The following is a 26,074-nucleotide window of genomic DNA, read 5'->3' as shown; positions in this document are numbered from 1 at the left end:
TGTGTGGTGTGTACGCACATGTGCATTCCTGTGTGTGTGTGTGTGTGTGTGTGTGTGTGTGTGTGTGTGTGTGTGCGTGCGTGTACGCACGAGTATGTGTGTCTATCGGAGCATGTGCGTATGCAAACTGGTGTGTGTGTGTGTGTGTGTGTGTGTGTGTGTGTGAGTGTGTGTAGCAGCTGACTCATTCTGTCAGCACGCAAAGCAATGCCTCTGGGCTGCTTCTGGGTTAGCTGTGGATTACCTGCACACACACACACACACACATGCACGCACACGCACACTCGCATGCACACACACACACACACACACACACACAGGAACGCAAACACAGCACAGCAGCCCTCACTCACTAGCTCTCCCTCTATCTCCCTCCTTCACTCCCTCTCTCCATCCTTTCCTCCACACTCACTCATTCTCTCTCTCTCTCACTCTCTCACTCCAGAAGGAAAAAGCCGGCCGGTCCCTCGGGATCAGCAGAACCAGATTTAACCATGCATCAAACATGCAGCACAGCACAGAAGGGGAGAGGGAGAGAGAGCGAGGGAGAGAGAGAAAGAGAAAGAGAAAGAGAAAGAGAGAGAGAAGAAGAAGGAAAAAAGAGAGAAATCCTCATTCTGGCAGCCTCGCTTATCTGAGATGATGCAGATTAACTCGTGCTCCAGATTTGACATAATTTCACATAACACTGCAAACACACGGCTAAGCCTGTGCCAACATTAGCATGTGAAAGGAAACATGTTTTTATTGAAGCATAGTGCAGCGCAGCACGAGGTGGGAGCTGACAAAAGGTGAAACATCTGTTTAGAAGAGGGCTGCTCCAGTGTATTTTTGGACTCACTTGGGGCCGAGGCGTTGGGGGTGGTGGTGGTGGTGGTGTGTGTGTGTGTGTGTGTGTGTGTGTGTGTGTGTGTGTGTGTGTGTGTGTGAGAGAGAGTGTGTGTGTGTGTGAAGGGGGAATGGAGAGTTGTGTACAATTTCTGGCTTGAGAGTGCTGGGGGAGAGGGTGGTGGTGGGGGGGGGGGGGGGGTTGAGTTGTGTACGGTTTCTAGCCCGACTCCTGCCGCACTCATCTGAACCATTTGCAGTGGTCTCTGGTTGCTGCAGGAAGAGGACCCAGGACAAGACCCAGTGGCTGGGGGTGTCTGGTGGAGCGAGGGAGCGAGAGAGTGAGAGAGTGAGCCGGCATATTCATGTGAGACCGTCGAGCCTCTTGTACGAATTCTGTTTCAACTACAGAACAGAACAAGCAGAGCACATCTGAGAGCCTGCCACCGCCCCCCCCCCCCTCTGTTTCACTTACTCTCTTTCTCCCTCATATTCTCTGTCCCTCTTTCTCTCTCTGTCTGTTTCACTTACTCTTCCTCTCCCATTCTCTCACTCCCTCCCTCCCTCTGTATCTGTCCATGGAGGAGAGAGAGAGAGAGAGACAGAGAGAGAGACAGGGAGGGAGCGCGAGAGAGAGAAGGAGAAAGAGAGAGAGAGAGAGAGGGAGAGAGAGAGAAAGAGAGAGAGACAGGGGGAGAGAGAGACAGGGAGGGAGCATGAGAGAGAGAGAAGGAGAAAGAGAGAGAGAGAAAGAGAGAGAGAGAAAGAGAGACAGAGCGAGAGAGAGATAGAGCCCCCGCAAGGAGGCCTTACATAAACGGGCCACGGCGTCAACCGCCTCAATCTCTCTGGCATTTGCCAACGTGATGAGAGGAGAGGAGGGGGAGAACATCACATCACAGACCCTGCACAGAACACGCTGCGCAGAACAGACCCTGCACAGAACACGCCGCGCAGAACCAAGAATGCTCTCTCTCATATACACACTCTTCCTCTCTTTCTGTTTCTGTTTCTCTCTCTCTCTCTCTCTCTCTCACACACACACACACACACACACACACACACACAAACACACACTCATCCACATCTTCATCTCCATTTGCATTTCATTCTCTCTGCCTGCGCGCTCTGCTCTCTCCTCTCAGCTGCGTTCTGATTGGACCGGAGGTGGACCAGGCTCGTGCGCGGTGGGGGCTGGGTAAGGAGGCTGAGGAGTAGCACTCTCATACTGTAATGAGCTCTCCCTTTTTCCCACACAGCTGCTACACACACACACACACACACACACACAGAACACACATATACACACACACACAGCACACACATATACACACACATTGCAGGCACACACAAACACACACACACAGAACACACATATACGCACACACACACTGCGGGCACACACAAACACACAGACGCACGCACACACACACACACACACACACATATACACATACACACACATGCACGCACAAACACACACACACACACACACACACACACACACACACACACACACACACACACACACACACACACACACACACACACACACACACACACACACACACAGCACACACAGCACACACAGCACACACACAGTGAGCACACAGGGAGTCATTTGACTGCTGTGTGTGACCCTGCAGGGGTAGTGGGCTGAGCGTTTCTGATGGCTCAGTGAGAATGCTCCTCTTCCCCGCACCACACTTGCAGGCAGAACAATGAATCTTTAACCAGAACAGCTTACAGGGGGCCAATGACGTCTGTGCGCAGAGTCAGACCTGCCGGAGAGAGCACTGCTACATAGATAACCTACTTCATGAACATCCTGTCAGGCAGAGGCAACACTGGAAATCATTGGAAATGTGTCCATTCAAATGTTTCAACAGGGTGTGCGTAAATAAGAATATTTGGAAAGATTCAACAGAGCCTATTTTCGAGATAATCTGTTAAAAAAAGATCATCTGTGCAAAAAGCAAACCGACAGGATATGAAGTCAGCAGTTTGGGGGGAAGGGGTGGAAGACTGCTAAATCAGTGACCGTCACCATAAAATGGCTTTGGGTTCACGGTGGCCTTTGCATAAATGGTTCTGATCACTGCCACTTCTGGAACAGTTTAAAAAAAAATTGGCATTTTCTCTGTCTGCTCTCTAATGATGCTCGTGGCCTACTTTAACTGTGCTCGCAAATGAACTATATTTCAGAGTGAAGCTCGCCGTAGAGGGACAATCTATAAAATCCATTGCTTATTGACCCACACACACTCAGTGCATGGGAACAGACACACATATGCATGGCTATACACACACCCACACACACCCACCCACACATACACACCCACACTCACAGATACACACAAAAACAGAAAGCCAATGAAAACACATATATTTCACTGCTCACAAACACACAAGACAAAAAAAAAAAACTCTTGCTGTAATAGACCCCAACATTCTCTGCTTTTACTGCATTCGCACACTGTCCACTCATATCACTCTCTCCAACAAGGTGGAAACCTCAACCCCTCTCATGCCCATGGCCTTTCACATGATACGCTCTCGCTATGAGGGCCACGCATGCACTAACTGACACCAGGCAGCCACCCCGACTGATGCCCTCCAACAGCTATGCAGCCCACTCCACAGGGACGCCTGCTGCTATATCTGATCCCCGGGGAGTGGCAGGCCAGAGAGGAGGGGAGAGTGGAGGCACTGACGTGCCCTGAGGTGGGGGGAGGGGGGGGGGGGGCGTTGGGAAGGAGAGACCTAACGAGGGAATGGAGGGACCTGTGGAGTGTGGAAGAGTGGTGGTGGTGGTGGTGGCAGTAGTGGTGATGGAGGTTGTGGTGAGGGCGGTGGTGGAGATTGTGGTGGTGATTGTGGTTTGGAAGATTGGTGGTGGTGGCTGTGGTTGTGGTTGTGGTTATGGTGATTGTGTGTGGAAGAGTGGTAGTGGTGATTGTAGTGTGGAAAAGTGGTGGTGGTGATAATGGTGGTGATAGTGATGGTGGTGGTGGTGGTGATGATTGTGATGGCAGTTGTGCTGGTGGTGGTGATTGTGGTGGCAGTGGTGTGGAAGAGTGGTGGTAGAGATGATGATTGTGATGGTGGTGATTGTGGTGATTGTGGTGGTGGTGGTGATTGTGGTGATGGTGGTGATTGAGGTGGTGGTGGTGATTGCGGTGGTGGTGGTGATTGAGGTGGTGGTGGTGATTGAGGTGGTGGTGGTGATTGTGGTGGTGGTGGTGATTGTGGTGACTGTGGTGGTGGTGGTGATTGTGGTGATGGTGGTGATTGAGGTGGTGGTGGTGATTGAGGTGGTGGTGGTGATTGTGGTGGTGGTGGTGATTGTGGTGGTGGTGGTGATTGTGGTGATGGTGGTGATGGTGGTGATTGAGGTGGTGGTGGTGATGGTGGTGATTGAGGTGGTGGTGGTGATTGAGGTGGTGGTGGTGATTGTGGTGGTGGTGGTGATTGTGGTGGTGGTGGTGATTGTGGTGATGGTGGTGATGGTGGTGATTGAGGTGGTGGTGGTGATTGTGGTGGTGGTGGTGATTGTGGTGGTGGTGGTGATTGTGGTGGTGGTGGTGATTGTGGTGATGGTGGTGATGGTGGTGATTGAGGTGGTGGTGGTGATGGTGGTGATTGAGGTGGTGGTGGTGATTGAGGTGGTGGTGGTGATTGTGGTGGTGGTGGTGATTGTGGTGGTGGTGGTGATTGTGGTGATGGTGGTGATGGTGGTGATTGAGGTGGTGGTGGTGATTGTGGTGGTGGTGGTGATTGTGGTGGTGGTGGTGGGCCTTACGGTAGTGATAGCAGGGAGGCAGCCCCAGACTCTGACTCGATGTGACAGCGGACACGCTGCTGGCCTGATGATCCTCCACAGGGAGCACTTTGAGAACATTCTGGAAGCTCGTAGAGGGGGAGGGGGGGGGGGGGGGGGTGCAGCGGGGGGTGTTTTCTGAGTCACGACTGCTATCTGTCAGAACCGCGCCAAGGGATGTTGGCCGATGTTCACTGTAGCAGCTCAAAAGGTGTCATTGCCAGGTATTGCGTGTCAGCTCGAATCAAAACAAGCAGCAGAGTTGTGTACCCATGTAACCTTAACGACAAGAGTAGGGACCTAAAGGTGGCCGATGAAAGGGCATATGTGTCGGGAAACCGGGGCGATGGAATGGACATCTCAAAACTCCATCAAGGTTCTACTCGTCTCTTCTACAAGCAAACAGAACTCTATACAACAGTGTGAGAGACAAAATACAAACCCGAAGCCAATGGAGAGACACCAGGGAGGATTACTGGCAAGCAACCATGCCAATTAAGCATATGCCAACAGCGTGTGTGTCTCTGTGTGTGTGAGTGTGTGTGTGGCAGTTAGGCTCAAGTTCTCAATAACAAACAACCTGGCCTCTAAAACACTGGCATTTGAGGAACTCATCTCCAGACACACAGCCTGGGTTTGGGCTAACAAATGGGGCCTGCACCAGAACTTCAGTCATACCAATGAGCAAAACAACATGGCTGACAAGCTGAGGCTATGAAAGCAAAGCTCAAAAGCTGCACCCTGACCTTGCTCTCATACTCCATCGGGGTTTTGCAAAAATGGTGTATTAGTTACCTCCAGTTACCAGTTTGGAGTTCACATATAAGCTCTGTTCCACTCTCCGCAATCTGCAGCTTAATCAACTGGACAGGACACTCACTCTCCAGACAGGGCAGCAGACAGGGATATAGACCAGGGGGAGAGGCCAACAATCATTATACACATCTAACCCCCCCAAAAAACAGTAAATGGCCCCGGAATTGTTAGCGTTAGCATTAGAGACTATCTCCGTCCCCGCATCCACACAGACAGCCTGTTTGTCTTTGGCCACCATTGATCGTTAAGTAGACCACCCCGTGCCCTGACCACAGCCGACCCCTCCCACAGGCCGAGACTACCCACTCACCCTCCCTCTCGACTCGGGCACTCCTCCCTCTCCGCTCACCCACCCTCCCTCTCTCCGAGCCACAAAAATGCAATAAACAAGCCCCGAGCCGCAGCCAAGACCGCGGCTGTACCAGAGCAGCCTTTTTACAGCCCAACCAGGCCTCGCTGTTTATCATAATTATCCCATAAATGTGCTGACATGAATCTGGCTAACTTCATTTTGAAAGATGACCTGACAGATGATCTCTCTGAAGCCTGATGATGGATATCCCATCGGCATTCTGAGCTAAGTGTGTGAACGTGTTAAGGTGAGCCTAAATGGTAACAATCGCATTACAGTACTGTAAATCATTTTTGGCCAGGCAAATGAGCAAGACTACTTCAGGTGGCACCTGCAACACGAGAGTGGACCCGCAGCGCACAACTGGGCACAGAGGGCACGAAGACAAATCCTCAAGACAGTGACTGAGGCAGAGACACATCGGAAGCTGTGAGCTGACAAGCTGGAGGATCCCCAGGACGCCACGGGCACTGTGATGTATCATCACTGGGGGGCGCACCGCGGGGGCTCTCGGAGGGAGGGGTGGCGTTGCGTCCAGAGAGCCACAAGGGACAATAGTCGCCACTGTTGCCCACAAAGAGCCGACTATACGCAGAGGCAAAAGGCGACTTCTGGCAGACGTCATCTCGCTGTCTCAGAGCCAAGAAGTCTCACGCATCTCTCCCACTCACAGAACAGAAAGTTCCATCGCTCCTCTGTCATGTTGGCCCTTGGTCTGCTGGGTGACCACTGCAACGAGGGCCTTTAATGAATGCAACTTCCATATTCAACATCTCATTTGGCCTGGGGTATTTGTGTTCTGCAGCAGTAAAAAGGTCTCCATTCATGTGGGATTTATGCAGAAGGAAAACAGAGTGGTCACACATGTCATCTTGTCAGGCCTGTGAAGGGCCTGAGTAACTCAACTCTGGTTCAAAGCTTTGCATTTGTGCTGCAGAATAAATGGAGGATGGCTGGGGATCCTGCACTCGGAGGTTGGAGAGGTCGCTCTGCCTGATCCACATCTGTTAGGGCAAAAGGCCTGGGACCAAGATAAGAGTTGGGCCAGGTGCCTAAGTGCACTCAAACATGGCCTTCTACAAATACCCCTCAACATACCCCCCCCCCCCTCCCCATCATCCCCTCCTCCCATCACATCCAGGCTCAGCTGACTGTCAACACTAGAGGCTTTTCCTGGCTGTTCCCAGCATATCCCATCACAACAGGCACAAGAGCAACGGCACCCTTCCAGCCTGGGTTGCTTGTGTTTAACCACAAGATAAAGACAGGCGAGAGAGAGAGAGAGAGACAGAGAGAGAGAGAGAGAGAAAGAGAGAGAGAGAAAGAGAGAGAGAGAGAGAGACAGAGAGAGAGAGAGAGAGACAGGCGAGAGAGACAGAGAGAGAGAGAGAGAGAGAGAGAGACAGGCGAGAGAGACAGAGAGAGAGAGAGTGAGAGAGAGAGAGAGAAAGATAGTCTAGTGTCCTGCTCTACAGACGTTTTTGAGTCAGTGAGTATTTTGTCTTTCTTTCCCCGGCGCCATGATGCGGGCGCTCCAGCTCCAGAGAGTGGCGAGGCTCCATGCAAATGTGTACAGTTCCACCCACCACGCTTGATGACTCACGAGATCGCATTAGCTAGCCCACGCTCCGCGGCCCCTGCAGTCTCAAGGCAGCCCGCAGCGCAATCTGCTGAGCAACTGCACTCGTCCAGAGAGACGGGAGCGTGGCCGGGGAGCTCCGTGGAGAGGCCTGCCTCCAATATTGATTTAGGAAGGGGAATCAGAGCCCACATAATGATTTTTCCTTCCTCTCTCCTGGAGATTCGTGACATAATCTTGGGTAAATTCATCCGAGAGAGTCATTTCTGTTCTCTTTTCTTCAATCACTGCTTAATGCCGTAAATGCCGACAAACAACGGCAACGCTTGACCAATTTAGCAATTTTACCACCATTATTCCAAGAAGTGAAACACACTGCAGTCAACCCTGAGGCCTTTGAAGGGGGGAAAATAAAGCCAATCTTTTAAGGCAACACCACCACCAATTTTGAAAATTAAATCACCTTGTAAAGCAAAGTGAATTTCCCTCGCTGGTCTTTACGCGATTAGACTTGCAGAAACATTGCTCAGTCTGCGTACAATGCAAACGAGAGGGCAACGAGAGGCAGAGGCAGCAGGAGAGGCAGCAGGCTCCGCTGCTCACAGAGATGCAGAGTCATCGATCTGGAACCAGGCAGCTTCTCAAAGCAGTCACGTCACACATCAGAACGAGAGAGAGAGAGAGAAAGAGAGGGGAGGGAGGGAGAGAGAGGCAGATGGAGAGAGCGAGAGAGAGAAAGAAAGAAGAGTGAGAAAGAAAGAAAAGAAGGAAGGGAGGAAAGGAGAGGGGAAGGGAAGGGAGGAGGAGAGAAACTGAAAGCGAAATACATGGGTAAGAGATGGAGAGACAGAGAGAGAGAGAGATGAAGAACAAGAGAGGGGAGGATGAGGAGAGAGGAGCGAGGAGAGCGAGCGCGGGGCAGTGGGGCTGACACACACACACAGCGAGCCACATCATCCTCGCTCCGCAGCACACTGCTGTCGGCGGGCCTTCCTTCCCCATGACAGCCCTTACGCTGACGTGACGCTAACCGCTCATAGCTGCTCTCCCCTGCATGCTATTCTTATCAGCTCCGCACCGACACCACAAACACCAAACAAACACACACACACACACACACACACACACACACACACACTTCCCCAAGACAGCCCTTACACTGACGTGATGACGTGATGCTAACAGCTCTTAGCTGCTCTGCCCTGCATGCTATTCTCATCAGCTACGCAGCGACTCCACAAACAGCAACAACACAAGAATGTGTGTCTGTGTGGGGATGAGCGTGTGTGCGAATGTATGTGTGACATGCATTGGTGCTGAACCCTGTTCTATCACTGTCAGATAATATACGTCACAGCTACAGCTGTGCTGTGCTGTAGGCAGACATGCATTAGAACAGTCAGGCAAGCAGAGTTTCTGTGTGTGTGTGTGTTAGTCTGTGTGTGTGTGTGTGTGTGTGTGTGTGTGTGTGTGTGTGCGTGTGCGTGTGTGCGTGCATGGATGTGCATGTGATGTTAGATCCCCACCATAGAGCATCAGCATGGGTATTCATTATTAATTTCTGTTAGCTGCAGAACAGTACAAGCTGAAGAGAAATAGCCATGAGAACTGCAGCGCTTTGGATAGGAATGCACACAGATGTTACTACACTATAACAGCATCAATTCACGCCAGCACTAGCCTCTTCTGCAGCACTTCAGACTTGAGACGCATCAAAAGCACCTATGAAGTGTTTTAATTGACCTAAATATACAAAACGTTCTGAAGTCTTAATTGGATTATGAGCGCCTAAATATCCAATATTATACTGTATATGAAGTCTTAATTGGATTATGAGCGCCTAAATATCCAATATTATACTGTATATGAAGTCATAATTGGATTGTGAGCGCCTAAATATCCAATATGATATATGAAGTCTTGATTGGATTATGACGCCATTGATGCTGGTCACTCATAAGAAGAACTTTCTGGGACGACCACCAATGCGCTACCACATGCTCTCTCTTGTGGACAGTGAAATAACCATCGATGAAATCTGGGACAGAACATGTGCACCCAGTGCCACACACACACACACACACACACACACACACACACACACACACCGATTACTGCACACACACACACACACACACACACACACCGATAACTGCACACACACACAAACACAAACACACACTCACAAGCACACCGATTACTGCATGCACATACACACATACACACCCCCACACTGAAGAGACTATTTTAGAGGCCGCTTCAGGTTTCAACCCCCTTAACAACACCCCCCCCCCCCCCCACCCCACCCCACCCCACCCCCAACCCCACCGGCCTCCCAGTAAGCTCACGTGGCCTCCCCTGTGAATGCGATCATGGCATGTTCAACGGCCGCATCTAATAAACATCAAAGCTGAGCATCATCGAATCAGAAGGGGTTGGTGAATGATACATTCTACCATCACACGGCATAGGGAGAGAGAAAGAGAGAGAGAAAGAGAGAGAGTGATAGGGAGAGAGAGAGAGAGAGAGAGGGAGTGATAGGGAAGGAGAAAGATAGAGGGGCGGAAGCAAAGTGAGAGTGAGAATGAGAGAGAGAGAGAGAGAGAGGGAGCTTGAGTAGCTACGACGACCTACTTCCCATCCACCCCCAAATCCCTGCATCCCGCTCAGGGAAACAATCCGGTTAAAAAAAGCCAGGCCACTCCGCAGATGGGGTAGGGGAAGTGGTGGTGGTGATGGGGTGCAGGGGGGAGATGATGACAACGTGGTTTTCCACTCCACACAGAGATGCTCGGCTAATATAGGGGGATCAGTCCCCCCTACTTTAACCATCAACGCTGCAGGCTGAATTAACAAGACCCCTGCTACCGTGTCTAGAGCCACTCTCCTGTGTCTGCGTGTTTGAATAAGCACGTTGGGTGGGTGGGGGGGGGGGGAATGCTTTAACTGTCACATGGGGCATTCTGACAGCACTGCAATGTGACCCCCCCCCCCCACCTCTCACACACACACACACCGCTACCACCCCACACATGAACGCTTCACGTAGCTTCTGTTGCTACACAGATGGAAGACAAGGGCAGAAGGAGCCGGTTAATTCATTCATGCCGCGGGTGAGTGCTGGGCTGGCCACCACCAGCATATGGAGGCAAACTAGCACTGTTGCTTCAGGGACGGAGGCGGTCAGAGGGGAAACTTGGCCGGACTGATTTAGCATCCACTGACTCAAACAGAGCCTCACTTAAGAAGACCAAATTGGATAGTGACACATTCCCAAACTGCCTGACGTTGTAAAAGCAGAGGCTTTCTCTTGTGCAGACCTAGCACCTGTGACAGGCATTCATAACAGTGCATGCTTGCACTAAAATATGACCACTGACTTAAGAAAACAGCATAAAAACCAAAACCATTTCAGCCTTACATGCACTCTCAATGCACAGGACTGACACCATTTGCTGACAGATGACAAAGCCTGGTATCAGACTAACAACTGTAGAACCACCATTCTGATTCCACACCTCAAACGCAGTTCCAGACAGAATCAAGCTGAATGGGACTCCCCCCTTAAAGAGGAACTATGCAGGATTGGCGATTTCATCTCTGGTTTCGGTTTCGTTGTTCGTTTTCGCTCGTTTTATGCCTGCATTTTCTCTGCAGAGCTTCCCCGACAGCTTTAGCGTGTATATTTGTACATATAATAGGCTATATTTAAATATATAAATTGCAAGCGTGGTTCTTCGTCTCAGACTTTCAGATGTAAACAAGGAGCGATCGTCTCCTGCAGAAAGTTGCATAGGGTCTCTTTAAAAGCTGACTCTGCTGTTATAAGGGAGTACTTCCGTGCACCCATCACCTCAGTGCTAGCTCTAGGGAGGTTCAGGCTCTGGACAATGCGATTGAGATTTCCAATTGCTTAATAAATGAAATCGAATTTAACCGAATGGTCCACTGCATCATAAAGACACGCTGTATTGAGACCTATGTGATAATCTCACTGGTACCGCATTAAAACCCTTAATACGGACGCTCCCAGGATGATTCCCTCACTAGACCCAGCTTCCAGATGCCCGACGGGTCACATGACCCAATCCTGAGGTTTGCCCCAAATATGAGTTGTGTTGTTTTGATCCGCTGATCCAGTAGGGATATCATGGACTGGCTCTGAATGAAAGGATGAAAGAGAGGTTTTGGTGTGTGTGTGTGTGTGTGTGTGTGTGTGAGGGGGGATGTTGTCATGTGACTGTGTGCTCGTTGGGCTAATCTGCTTAGCCTCCTCTCCATTCTCTCTGATGAAAAAGCGACACAGAGGCTAAAAAAGCTTTCTCCAGCACGCTAATTAATCACCCAGACAAAACCAAACCATAAAAAAAAGAACCTCTTTAATAAGGCGACACCACGCTACATCGCTCGAGCCATCTTCCACGGAACATTGTATAGAGGATCAGGCATCGTGTTGCCATGGCTGGCTGGTGATGCAGGTTCTTAGTGTACCATAACGCTACCTCCCCTTTCCTCCCCTACCGTCCCACCTCCACACCCCTCGCTGGGCCTCCAAGCAGACTCAACTTTATTGGGGATATCAGGCCGGTTCTGCTCAGTGATCAGGCTTATCTCTTCACCGCCCCAGAAACAAACAAAGCCATTGTGCTGAGAGAAATTCTGCGGTGGATGGAGTCAGAGTGTGAGTGGGCCAGGGAGAAAGAGAGAGAAATAAAGAGAAAAAAGAGAGAGAGTTAGAGAACGAGAAATGGAGAGAGAGAGAGAGAGAGAGAGAGAGAGATAGGATATCCGCAGGGAGGGAGCCAGCTGGGAAACACTGCGAGCCAAGGGGACAGGCCGACAAAAGCAAGCCGCTCGCAAAATGCACAGAGACCTCCGAGATAAGAACATGGAAGGGGGAGAGGGAGAGAGAGAGAGAGAGAGAGAGAGAGAGAGAGAGAGAGAGAGAGAGTGAGAGGGAGAGGGTAAGAGAGATAGGGAGGGAGGGAGGGAGAGGGACAGAGAGAGAAAGAGAGCGAGTGAGAGGGAGGAAGGGAGAGTTAGAAAGGATGAGGAAAAAAAGAGAACAGGAAAGAGTGGACAAGGAAAGGAAGAGACGAAGCAGCTCAATGCGGATTTGAGAGGTCGTTAACACGAACCCACGGCCTCTTCTGTTTGGCCGCTTCAGAAGCTCACTGAGGAAGAGATGAACAGAGTGTGTGAGAAAAGAGAGAGAGAGAGAGAGAGAGAGATACAAGCACACAGAGAAAAGAAAAAGAGCGGAAGAGAGAAAGGTAGAGAGAGAGAAACTGGAAGATATACCAGATGTCACTCTGTTGATACGCTGGCCTAAAAATGCTGAAGCTCATCCACTTAGAAAGCCATTACTACTTTAACACTCGAGTCGGAACTGAAGCGCAAGAGGAAAAGGGTGTTGCTGTTGACCTAAATGCTGAAGAGATTTCCACAATGTTGTTTTTTTTTCCAACTCAAAGAGTTTTATATGTAAACCTCTCAGCAAAAGCCCTTTCAGAGGACCTTCAGGTTCTACCAAATTGCTCCTTAAAAATCAGCCACAGGACCACAGAATATCCACGTTCATTTCTTCCTGATTATCCAGACGAACTGATGTTTTCAATAGTGTACCAACGGATGCACATGTGCAGGGACTCACTGAGGTCTCTCTGTCTTTGTTACAGTATGTTCTTCTCCATTCTCATGTATGGGGATGCAGTCACAAATAAGACCATATGCTACCAATGCTATCTTTAATCTTTAACTGTTCACTTGGATGGTGCTCTCAAACCCAAAATACCACAGCTCTGCTAATGTAATTAATAGCTATGTATTGCCCAAAATAAAATGTAAACACACACCTAACCTACCTTGGAAACGGTTCATACCAGTAACTTAAAACACACACACAGACACACACAGACACACACAGACACACACAGACACACACACACACACGCACACACACACACACACACACATACACACACACACACACACAAACAAACAAGGCCATTGCAGGAAGGAAAGTAATGCATGTCAGGCAGGCAAGTCTTTGTAGTTGGTGACTTCAGAAATACCACTAGGGCTCCTAAAAGGTGAGGAATGTATTAAGTCTTTGCTGGGTGTGCACTATTGCTGTTAAGGGTGTGTCTGTGAGTGTGTGTGTGTGTGTGTGTGTGTGTGTGTGTGTGTGTGTGTGTGTGTGTGTGTGTGTGTGTGTGTGTGTGTGTGTGTGTTGGGATAACTCACCCTGAGAGCCTCGATGACCAGGTCTCGCGCTTCCAACTCCCCTTCCATGATACTCAGCAGTGTGAGGAGCTCCGGCTTGCTGAGGTTATCCACATTCAACTCACATTTCTACCAGCACACACACACACACACACACACACACACAGACAGAAAGAGAGAGAGGGAAAAGTGAGGACACAAGGTGTGCAAGCCCATCATTCAGACACTTGGCACAGGAAGTGCAGCCTGCGCAAGGTCATAGAGTCACGGTGGATGCACGGTCGGACAGGACGCAGGCAGCAGCCGACGACCTCACTATCAGCACCTGCCTGACATTCTCCATACTCCATATGTAAGGGCAATAGACAGCACTTCAGCTATAACATGCTCTAACAACAGAAATGTGATAGTACTGCTCCATGACAGCTATGGCTGAGCAATGACATTAGTTTGCTATGCCATGCTGAAACTGCTGTAATACACTAGATATAAGACAGTAGCCTACATCTACCACGACATGATAAAACATGTCCTAAAGCTGCAACAGTAATACAGACAAAAATCACATTTTTCTGAAGAATCATTAGATTATCTAACAGCATGAGAGAAAGTACTGCAATTGAACCAGCTCATAACATTCTTTGGATATAGCTCTTGCTATGCCCAACACAATGTCAACATCTCCAACCATCACAACTAGCTTTAGTTATTATAAGCCAGGCTCTTTTTAGTTACACATATAATTAGGCAACAAAATCTGGCTACTTCATGAAATACCTGGAGGCCTTTCAGCTCCATTGCACTTAACCACTTCATTAAACCCTGACTTCTGCAGAAACGGGCACATGCGTGCCAAAGGGAACGGCAGTAATTGCAACCAACGACGCCACTTTCACTGCTACTTAGATCAATTAAAAACCTTTGCTCACCCCATGGTCCCTGAAGTTGCACATTTCTAAAAGCATAATGGCTGTCAATCTGTGCCACGTGAATGTCGCCATCAACAAGGGCTCAGGTATCCTTCTAGAACCTCAGGTATCCTTCTAGAACCCACATCTGAACACCATCAGATTCCTTGCAACACCATGGGCTACGTAATATTTTTAACAAGAGTCTTCTCCTTCAAAAGCATGTATTCATCACTTATTAGCCTGCAGTGCAACTGACTTGCAAATTGTGAGGGATCTACTCCAAAACAGCAATATTAAAACAGTGCAGCATTTTCCTCCTATGAAGTGCCCTTTATTCTCCAAAATCACATGCAACATCATCTAAATGCATGACATTCTCCTCTCTTTGGCCTAACAGCTGTGAATCAAACATTGCAGCTGTAAGGGGTAGATACTGAGGGCTGTATTTTACAACCAATGATTCTATGATTCTATTCATATCAGCTAATATGCATGTCTATTTATGACCAGATGATTATGATTGTACTGTATACATTAGGATATGGATAGGGGTATGTAATGAGGATATAAGCTTCTGCTATTTCTGCTGTATTTTATATTCAAGTCAAAAACACACATATACAGCACTGCTCAAGGCTCCCAGAGTGCCTCACCTTGAAGGGGGGGGGGGGGGTACCACTGGGGTACCACTGGTGTTTAGCACCCACCTACACCCCATTATGAGCCAGAACGCTAACCACACACCAGCTTGAGGTGGAGTGTGAAGGAATGAAGGAAATAATGAATGAGCCAATCACATTGGTTGATGATTAGAGGGCCAGGCTGGGAATTTAGCCAGTACACCAGGGAACCCCCTACTCTTTGCAATAAGTGCCATGGGAACTTTAATGACCACAGTGAGTCAGGACCTCGGTTCAACGTCTCTCCTGCAGCACAGTGTCCGAGTCACTGCACTGGGGCATCGGGACCAATGTTTTGGGCAGAGGGAAGAGAGCCACCTACTAACACCACTTCAAGCAGCAACCTAGCTCTTTTTTTTTTCAAGGAGGTCTCTCATCCAAGTACTAACCAAGCCCACACCTGCTTAGCTTCAGTCATTCATCTGAGACGGGTATCCATTGGGTCTGGCTGCTGTGCTGGCTCAAATCACACATCATGTACAGGCAGAGCCAAGTGGCCAGGGGATTTGAGGTAATGTACAGAGAGGGAAAGCCAAGCCCACTCACAGCTAAGCCCTCCCCTTCCTTCAGACAGATGGGGGGGGGGGGGGGGGTGTGGGGGGGGGCGGGTGTGGGGGGGGGGGTATTTCTTGAATGGTCTTGACAAGCACACCCTTCCCTGCTGAGAGGCAACAAAAAAAGGGTCTCCTCCAACAAGGGGGCAAGAACCAGTTTAATTAAAAAGCCGTGGGGCCTTTCGGCATACCGAGCTGGGAAGGCTCCGAAGGAGCTGGCAGGACAAGCCACCCTATGAGCTATGAGGAGATATACGGGGTGCAGTGGAGGGGACGAGGAGGTTCTGCTCCGTGGCAGCAGGGCAGGGGCACCTGTTCAACATGACTCCAAATGTAAACCAGCCTGCCGACCAACTATTAAAGCGCCCGTCCCGTCCCCGAGACTGGCTGAGTGACACGGTACTATGAACTATGCCAGCTGAGTCACTGAAATTCAGACCAATTTAGCACCATCTCCGGTGAACATAACCTCAACCACCCCACCCCCCACACACGCTCCACCAACCCTCCCTGGAGACTCCTGCTGTACCTTTCAGAAACCGATTGGCTATATTTAAACTCTCCCACAGCAACAATCAAGGTTGGGATAGGGGGCACTGAACAGTTATAGCCTAATAATAGCACGCCACGAGCATGTTACCTGTACTGTGCAACACGGAGGTCCTGGTAGCCGGCAGGCTCTAGCATAAAGAGCCAGATGTGAGCAAACTACATGCCATTGTGTATCCAAATACTGCAAAGGAATTAACAAATAGTAGGATACACATAATCTTTCAAGTTAGTTTTGTGTTGTTATTTGGGCCTATATAATGTTGCAACGTAAAATGCTTGATCTGACCTGCAGTTTATCTTGACATTCCTGTTAGACTAAATGTGTAGACAGCTGTTGGCTGAAATTGCCTTATGTACACAAACTAGGATGTGAGCTGAGTGGATTCTATAAAGGCTTCCTAAACAAGAGGGCATCAAACTCAACTGGAGTTCTTTTTTTAAACTGCGTGGCACCTCACAGCAGATTCTCTCTCTCTCTCTCTCTCTCTCTCTCTCTCTCTCTCTCTCTCTGGTCATAAATTACTGTGTCATAGATCCTCAGCCTCCAGCAACTTGATTTCATGTTGACAATTCTGTCGTCTTAACCTACGTTACAATGATTATTACGTTGTAATGGTTTGTTTTCAACTCAAGCTACCATTTTCGAGCACTGAGGGAAACATCAAGAATCAAGGGCTTTAAACACAGGCAACTGTGTGGCCTATTTCAACTGAGTGGAAAAAAAGGTCTCAATATTTTAACAAAAATCACAGCGAAGTGTCATCAAATGATTTTCAATCAAAATGTAGGGAACATGGACCTAATCATCTTTAAACGCGCTATCATAGTCTGATCAAAGCGCCACGACTCACTTCTTATTAAGCCACAGCATCAGCATATGAAAAACTGCTTTGTGCAGAAGTCAGATCTGTTCGACCAAAAAGATGTATGTGAGGATAAAACAACAGAAATGGCAACCTAGTCAGTGATGTTAAGCAATGTGCGTAGGCCTAGCCTACACTATTATGTAGCTGGAGGCTACCCAACAATCATCTTGACTTCGCAAATTGCTTTGGATTCAACAAAATAACACCTTAAGATGTGCAGCGACGATGAGCGTCGCAGCTTTGTATTGAAAACTGGACATGTAACGTTACAGTCTTTCCTGTTATTATTCAACGTTGGTATAATGCCACATTCACTACCGATAAATAGCCATTATTCTCAAACAATTTCTTACCGCTTCGACACCTCCATGGATTGCGGCTGCCAGTGTTTGTATCGGAGGAGGCTGTTCCCCGCTCGCTCCCTCCGACGCCATCTTCCTACTGTAGCGGTCTGCTGGAGTGAGGGCACCACACACAACATAAAACAACGCATTCGGCACGGCTTTAACTATTACGCTGCTGAATGTAAATCACATAAGGCAGTCCCCTCGACATGAAATAACAGCCGTCAAATAAAAAACAACCGTTTCTTTTGGTTCTACGCCGATGTTGAGACGCTCAGGTTGTGAGGTTTGCGTTGAAGGCGTGGACCAGAGCCTTCCAGATGCAAATCCCGTGCGTTCCTGTTCCAAACTTGAAAAGGGGGTAAGAGTGACACGAGCATTTGCCAGTAAACGTCGATCCTATTTCTGCTTCGATATAACCGTCGCTTAACCTCTATAGTGCCACACAAATTTAGTCGCCTTTTCCGTGTGGGTCGTAGGGGACTGGAATGAAGATTTCCCTGTTTAAAGTCAGCCGTAACCAGTCAGGGCAACATTTTAACAATGCAACATTGTATGCTACCTTGTGTTATTATGCGCTGTGTCTCCAAGGTTAGGCTACATTTAATTTCACCCCCTCTGCTTCTACAATGTTTTCTGTAAGACTGTTGCAATAATAAATCAATGTAACACAATATTTTGGCAAATGATTGATTTAGATTAAAACACTTAACATTCTTTAAGCCTTTGGGCTATGAATTATGTGTTCTGTTTATTGTATGCTGCAAGTGGGCCCCTATGTTCTTGTCAATGCCCTTATAGTTATTTTGATTCAATAGGATACATAATTTGCCACACCCAGCGACTTCCTAGAGCTGCCTATACCTGTAGGCCTTTATGAATCTGTACCTGTACTAGATTGCTACCCAGTCAATGAAGCCATGGCCTATAGTGTTAATGAGCCTATTACAGTACTACTCAGATGTGTCTGTTGTGCTAATATGAGGTCCTATTCTGGAATCAGGCAGCCAAGACCCACTTCATTGACAAATGAAGCCTCAATAAGAGGAGGCTTTTAATGTGTTCTTGTTAATGTGTTGAAATGTCTTTGGGCTCTGTTATGTCAAGGAGGAATATTGAGTCATATTTGTTATGCATTTAATAGTGCAACCATACATCTGGCTACTCCTGCCAGCTGAACCATGGATATTTTTAGAGCAGTGAAGGGAACTACTGTGGACTCTCTGGCTTTCCTGACTCTAATTGATGGCTGAACCCATGCCAGTTTTGGCTAATCATGTTTGCAGCAATTTGCCAGCCTCTAGTGTTTGCAGGGTGAATGGACCACCAGTGCAGAGGCAACCAAGAGTACAAGGCTAATAGGAGACCCTCCTCTGATGCGGCACAAATCATATTAGTCTTGTATCAGTCCATATGAAGTAGCATGTGAACTGTAATGTACCGCAAGCTGCCCCTCATAATGCCACCATGTCTCTGTACAGAGAGGGGCTGTCACACAATACTGGTGATTCACTAATGACTGTGACCCCTGCCATAGTGTTCTAGACTTTTCCTCATGTGACTTTGATTTCGCCCATAAACATTGTGCTCACACAGTAACTTTCCAACCTGGATAATCCATTCTCTTTCAGAAACCCAGAAACAAATTTATTATCTTTAATCTGGAATCGATTAGGATCAGCAGATAACAACAAATAGCTTTAGCAAATGAGCTAAAGTTCTCATATAGAATTTTCCGCATTTAGCAAAAATGACGGCCTGCCCTGCGCAGTGCGTGTGTGTGTGTGTGTGCGTGTGTGTGTGTGTATGTGTGTGTGTGTGTGTGTGTGTGTGTGTGTGAGGGCAGAATTGTGTGCACGGAACAGTGCTGAATGAGATGGATTTGGGGTCTGCCACTCTGCTCCGCGTCCCCTTCCTCTTGCGCCTCTGCAGGACTTGGCGCCGAGTGACTCGAGCCATTGTCATGGCACAGAGGGCTACAGAGGTTTCTGGCCAGAGTGTGGGGATGGTCATCAGAGGCGCCTATGTGCTCTGAAGCGGCGTCTCGCTTCCGTTGACAGAGAGCCCGGATGCTGCGCAACTGGCTCCGACTACTGAGGAGCACTCCAAGCACCAGCAGCAGAGAGAGTAGCCCACTGCTGACAGTGATGGTGGTGAGATCCATTTCCATCCTTTTACTGGAATTGTAGGTTATTAGGAAAATGATGATTTTGCACCATTTTGATACTGTCTGTGCAGGGCTTTCTGGTTCTTTAAGCTGAATTGAATTGAACTGATGAAAAGATTGCCCATGAGCAAAATTATCAGGGTGTCAAGCCCGGCTTTGCTATCTTTGGATGAAATTCACCAGCATTTCAGAGGGAGTTGACAGCTCTGGTCATACAGGGCCTCGTGCAGTATTCTCTCAGTTGGGACTCCACCATTCAAAAGCAGGTTTGAGGTCACAACCCTGGCGATACTGGAGACGATCGTAGAGATTCAACTGTCCTCTTAAAAAAGGATCCTAGACTTAACATTCCAGGGAGATTAGATGCTTCCCAACTTGAGGAGTTTAAAATCAGAGCCGTCTCACTGACACATATAGCCCCGCTCTCATATGACAGAGGGCTCCACCACGAACTGCAAGGGAAGGCTCACTGGAACGAGTGTGTAGTGTTGTGAGAACTCTCATGCAGTGCGAGAAGTCACAATGACCTAGCCGTTAACGAGAAAACGAGACGAGAAAATACGTAAAACAACAGTGTAGAAAACCTCTTGAAGATTGCCAGTATGTCTCCTAAAATATCAGACTGCCAGACTTGAAAACTATGATTACAGAACCCAGCAGTGGTTCCTTCTGACAGACAGTGACATTCATATTGTTAAGTTAACACCCAAATGCAGTTGAGAGCCACAATTGAACTACATGTACTGTAGTCTCTCTTTTTTTAGAGATTTTTTTAATAAGTTATTTTTTAATAAGTTATGTGATCTCAGTCAGAAGGAATGTGGTCGATCCAGTCCGAGTAACTTATCCCCCCCCCCCCACTTCCATCGATCTGAGTGAGGAGTCCCTTGGTCATCCTTTGCAAAATGCACAAAGAGACAATGGGTTAAATGACAACCTCACAAGTTGAAATGACAGACCAAATGCTTTCTCTCAAACATGAATGTGCAGGAATGTGTGACCAGAACACTGGCTGCTGGTGTTTGGAGTTGCAGCACGTGCACCCCAGTGAGACTATGACAAGGATAGTGAAAAGACAAACACACACACACACACACACACACACACATGTTGGCTTTTCTCCCAGACCTTTGGGTAGCAAAGCAAATGACACCTGCGTTCAAGCTTTTTTGCACTTAGGTTGAAAACCCAGTCTATTCATTCATTTAGGCCTACCTTATTCCATAGACTATGGCATGATTATAGAATTAAGAGGTAACATGTTTCATTACAAAAACATTATGTTCTTTGAGAAATAATTTTGACAAAAGACCTCAGGAGATTTGCCATTTTTGGGTGATATTATCCAGAGGTAGAGAATGTCAAGGCCTAACAAAGAACCTAATACTAAAGAGATGAGATTGAGACTTGATTTATCTGGCAGGGCCAAAGTCTTTGATGGACTCAGTTTGTCTTTTAGGAAATCAGGTCACAGCTGAAGCATGTCCATGAAGCCCCAGCCAGACTAGTCATTCTTTACCCTGACCAGAATCAGTTTTCTCTCTCTCTCTCTCTCTCTCTCTCTCTCTCTCTCTCTCTTGAATTCATGCAACACAGATGCTGGTGATCTGTTGCACTTTGGTTTGGTTTACATTCAATAGGCAACATTAGAAGAACATTAATAGTTTTATTTTTTAAGGTCTAAAAAATCACTTGAAGCACGCTCTGTATCGTCCTAGTTTAGTTATGAAGATCTATTCTTATCCCTTTTCTGTGTGCCTTTGTGTCTAAATAACCTTTAATCTTGCAGGTGGAACAGTATGTCATTGTTTTGTGGCAACCAAAGAAAACATACTATCCTCGAATCTGTGATGTTTGGGACTCCTCAGCATGATATCGTTAAACAGAGTCAAATGTATTACTCTAGATAAGGTCAACTCAAGTGTAGACACGTAAAATGCGAAAATATTCACTGTAGGTGAGTCACCGTCTCAAAAAGGGGGGAAAAGAAAGACGCCTGTAAGTTCATGACACCCCCTAGTGACAGTGCTATGAAACGACCTCATTTCCGTCAGGTCATTTTGTATTAGGGTTACTGGTGGATCATTAGGTTCAGCTGTACAGCTAGTGACAATTCCTTCAGATATAAAACCGGCAGTAACAGATGTTATCTGTGTGCTGTCAGTGATAGTATTTGCTTCACGAATGCAGTTAATAGTTAGACGCATCGCATTAAGTGAGGTGATGCAAGCTGAAAGTAATGTATCCATGGAAACACGGGCTGGTTGAGTGCATGCTGTATATCAACCTAAGTACGGACACCCTCAGGGCTGTTCAGCTAGCACAGCTCTGTTCAGTGTCCTGAACTTTGAAAACCCATTGCATAACCCAAAGCTATTCATAAATGTTTGGCATTAATAGAGATCTCATACACTGATAGGAAACATGCATGTAGGCTGCAGTCTGTGAAGGGGTCAAATGTACTGTAAAGTGTGTGTGTGTGTGTGTGTGTGTGTGTGTGTGTGTGTGTGTGTGTGTGTGTGTGTGTGTGTGTGTGTGCGTGTGTGTGAGTGCACATGTGTCCAGAAATGTGAGAAAGCAAATTATTAATTATTATTAGTATTTGCTATGCAAAATACCAAATGTCTTAGATCGAGAATACAGAGAAAGAAGATGACTCATGGTGATGGTATTTTTGCATGTCTGTTTATTATGAATCCCTGCATTCATGTTTTGTGGTAGTCAATATCCAGGGATTGATATGGACTCAGTCAGAAGGAATCAGAAGTCGACAACTCCCATCTGTTTTGAAAACATATAATGTTTTTTTTTAATGACACAAATGTGTTGTTGTAGTCAATGTGAACAGTTATGTCTCAGGGAAGTAACTTCATGTGTTTGTTTACTTAGACATACACACCTGAATCACCCTGTCTGGATCACTATTTCACACATGCCTCTTAGCAATAGTACAGCCTGTTCAGCCTCAGGATGTCATTGTAGCTCATCTCGCTGGCATCACCAAATGCTACATTCGGGTTAGGGATTGGCTCCATGGTGGGGAGGCCATTCATGGAGAAAGCATACCTGAAACATATAGCATTAGAAACATCAATGGAATGAATGAATGAATGACTGACTGACTGACTGACTGACTGACTGACTATGAAATGAACGAATGAATGGGGAAACTCCTCCTTTGACTGTGGCAGTTACAGCATGTAAGAGATGTATTGACCTGTGATACTGCATGACAGAGTTGTAATCATACGGAGTATTCTGGTTCAGGGTGTTGATCTTGTTGAAGTTGTGCTGCATGCCTGTATAGGAAATGTGGAAAAACAAATCAGTATGGTGTGTAATTAGGCCTAATATTTGCCATGGAGAAGTTATTGCAATCTACCAACATGTGAGAATAACCTATGCTGGCACTAGATAATATTATTGCCATTTAGAGGGATTCAAATATGGTTTAAAATAGATTATAAATCATCTAAAATATAATATCAATAAGTTATCAAGCTTCTCAAAACTTAGAATCCTAGAGCCTTAGACTGTGGTCTAGTAATAACAAGCTCCTCAAAGGTTGGAGTCCTAGAGCCTTAGACTGTGGTCTAGTAACAACCTATACCAAGCTCCTCAAAACTTAGAGTCAGAACCTTAGACTGCACCCACACAAGCACAGGCTCATCCCCTGCCTGATAGGCGCTGACAGAAAGAGCATATCAATGGGAGATGAGTAGCCTACTATATTCAACATTCTCCAGATGGACTCGGATGTAGCCATCACGATCACTGCGGGTCTGCTCATGGTTGAAGCCCAGGGCGTGCAGAAGCTCATGCTGGACGGTGTTGTGGTAGATGCAGCCAGAGCGAGCCAGAGACACAGTCTGACCATTGCCAGTGCGACCCACATAAGAGTAACATCTGAGAAAGATTAGAGAAGAAATTACTAAATTGCTAATGACTGTGCCATATACAGTATATATATATATACAGTATATATATATATATATATATAGTAGGACAACAAAACAGTTAAATGTGAGCAAGTGCAGGATACAGAGGTGCATTTGTTGAGATGAAATGTGTGTAGCCTACCCGTTGAGAGACTGGATGTAGATGTAATCTCTCTCGTTGTTCCAGCGAACAAAACGGATGCAGGTAGAGCTGGAGAAGGACTGCAGACCGCGCTCAATGATGGACAGCTCTCTAGAGGCTGAAAACAGGACCAGGCAGAGAGGAGCAAAGAGAGTGGTGGTCAGGGGTAAGCAGGGGATGTCTTTTCTTAGGAACACAGGTGCATCTCCAAAAATAAGAATATTGTGGAAAAGTTCACTGCCCTGCCCTAACTGATTAGAGCTCCTCTGAAGTCAACATTTCTGTATTCTAAATTCTTTATTCTTCTAACATTTTGAGATACTGTTTTTTTGATTTCCATGAGCTGTAAAGTGAAATTATCAAGATTCGAATCATCAAGATTGAATAAAACAAAAAAATATTTCACATTATGTATAATGAATCTAGGGGGGGGGGGGGGATGAATTAAATGAATTTTGCGAGATGCAATTGTACCAAGAATACTCACAGTAGTGGTTTGCGATCACATAAGGCACATAGACGTATCCATCAGAATACTTGGGCCACATGCACCCATAGGAAGTGCAGGGGTCAGCGTTCCTCTCAGCCTCAGATTTATACGCAATATCGTCCACCACCAACGGCTCCTCTGGCCCACGCACTTATGTAAAACACAAAACCTGTGCTTTAGCGCAATATTCACTTTCTGTGTAGTTTCGTTAACATTTTATGTATATAAAATATATCATTTCTATGACACCATCAATCACTCTTCAAATTGAATATCTCACCAACATTCTTGTTGGCTCTGTACAGTCTTCCAGACACAGTGGTGTCCTCAATGCCAACTTCCTCTAGAGGGAAATCATTGCAAAAATGACTCACAATATTTACATAAACTGGTCTTGTTATGGCATGTTTGGATTACATTGGGTTATAGACAGTATGAGATACAAGGAACTTACGCATATTAGGCCCAGTGTGAGAAGGCAAAAAGAAAGATATGTAGATGAAAACATAATCTGGTTAAACAGTCACTTATGAAAAGCCAAAACACACACTCAAATATATGACCATATGAAATACAATGCACACTTATATGCATTCACTCACGCATGCACACACACACACACACACACACACACACACACACACACACACACACACACACACACACACACACACACACACACACACACACACACACACACACACAATAATATTGATGACAACAAACCTCAGCCCAGGTGGAGGAGATTAGGACAAAAGTCCCAATAATAAATTTGAGGGAAAACATGTCCAATTGCGATCTAGGAACATCCGATAGTGGAAATACACAATTATAACACAGATTCAAAATGACAATAGAGAAAATATGATAAATATGTATTCTAAATCAGTCTAGCTCACCTGCCACACAAGCAACAGAGAAATACTTGAAACACTGTTAGTGTTTGCTTTATATACCAGTAGAGATTTTGTAATGGAGCTGGATAAACAAAACAATGTCATGATGAGGTGTGACATGTGCCTGTTTCTCACTGGACTTGAACACCTGGGAAATGAAACCTTGAAATGTGGCCTTGTATCACTAAAAATATTGATACAGCTGTTTTTAAACAGCATGTACTTTGATGAAGGTACACCATGTAAACAATATCATTATGACATTATATCAAAACTAGAATATGATTTTATTCTATCGTAGCAGTTCCTAACAAGAAGAGGGCAGATGGTGCACAGGAAGGAATGACCCTTCACTTTGATTGAAACTTTACAGATGATTTTGGCTTTTCCATACAGCTCATCTGTTGCTTTTCCATATTTATTTTTGTTAAACTAAAAGAAACACAGATAAAGCAGTCACTGAGCATCAAAATCTTTGTCTCCGCAGCACATACAGCATCAGCTTGAAACAACTGAACAAACTGTTCATTTTATCACTGCTGAATATTTCATATTCACTCATGGTTTGCCTGCATTCTCACAATAATAGACATACTGGTTAGCAGTGTTGGGAAGGTTACTTTTAAAATGGATTCCACTAAAGATTACAGAATGCATGCCGTAAAAAGTGTATTCTGTAGCGTATTCCGATAGATTACATAAAGTGTGTAACGTGTCTGGAATACTTAAGATTACATCAGCATTGTATTATCTTCATAGCTGTGCAAAACGGTTATGTGACCTTGTTAGACCCATAGTGTCAACAACCCAAAACCTGCTTTGAGGATGAATTGATAAATGTGCCCAGAAACACTTAACGTCATTGTTTCAAAGACAGAAAAGAGATAAATGCTTTGTCTGCACATTGGCTAAAC

General features: G+C 46.6%; 2 protein-coding genes across 3 annotated transcripts in view; both read right to left on the bottom strand.

The window, feature by feature from the left end:
• Nucleotides 1-17,859, bottom strand: part of cttnbp2 (cortactin binding protein 2) — a 54,101-nt gene extending 36,242 nt beyond the window's left edge. For both annotated transcript variants that reach the window (XM_062547177.1, XM_062547178.1), the window contains exons 1-2: nucleotides 17,537-17,859; nucleotides 13,642-13,749 (exon numbers count right to left, since the gene is read on the bottom strand). In XM_062547177.1, coding sequence (XP_062403161.1) covers nucleotides 13,642-13,749; nucleotides 17,537-17,617 — 189 coding nt within the window. In that variant the 5' untranslated portion in view covers nucleotides 17,618-17,859. The remainder of the gene's footprint in view (nucleotides 1-13,641; nucleotides 13,750-17,536) is intronic.
• Nucleotides 17,860-22,362: 4,503 nt separating this feature from the next.
• On the bottom strand, nucleotides 22,363-25,062 carry LOC134093893 (high choriolytic enzyme 1-like). The gene is made up of 8 exons (XM_062547192.1): nucleotides 24,991-25,062; nucleotides 24,545-24,605; nucleotides 24,262-24,414; nucleotides 23,775-23,892; nucleotides 23,422-23,600; nucleotides 22,912-22,993; nucleotides 22,594-22,760; nucleotides 22,363-22,475 (listed from the first exon to the last, which is right to left on the bottom strand). The coding sequence occupies exons 1-7, from the start codon at nucleotides 25,048-25,050 to the stop codon at nucleotides 22,634-22,636; spliced, it is 780 nt and encodes a 259-aa protein (XP_062403176.1). The 5' UTR covers nucleotides 25,051-25,062; the 3' UTR covers nucleotides 22,363-22,475; nucleotides 22,594-22,633.
• Between the last annotated feature and the right edge of the window lie 1,012 nt (nucleotides 25,063-26,074).

The sequence above is a fragment of the Sardina pilchardus genome, chromosome 10 (genome assembly GCF_963854185.1).
Source record: "Sardina pilchardus chromosome 10, fSarPil1.1, whole genome shotgun sequence".
NCBI classification, from domain to species: domain Eukaryota; kingdom Metazoa; phylum Chordata; class Actinopteri; order Clupeiformes; family Clupeidae; genus Sardina; species Sardina pilchardus.
This window is presented reverse-complemented; position numbering and strand designations above follow the sequence as displayed.

Bases quoted from the DNA above. Each gene is read 5' to 3' on its own strand.
- LOC134093893 (XM_062547192.1), bottom strand. From the start codon at position 25,050: ATGTTTTCCCTCAAATTTATTATTGGGACTTTTGTCCTAATCTCCTCC. The intron at 24,606-24,990 runs GTTTGTTGTCAT...TTCCCTCTAGAG, and splicing joins TCTCCTCCACCTGGGCTGAG to GAAGTTGGCATTGAGGACAC. The intron at 23,601-23,774 runs GTAGGCTACACA...AATCTTTCTCAG, and splicing joins TACATCCAGTCTCTCAACGG to ATGTTACTCTTATGTGGGTC.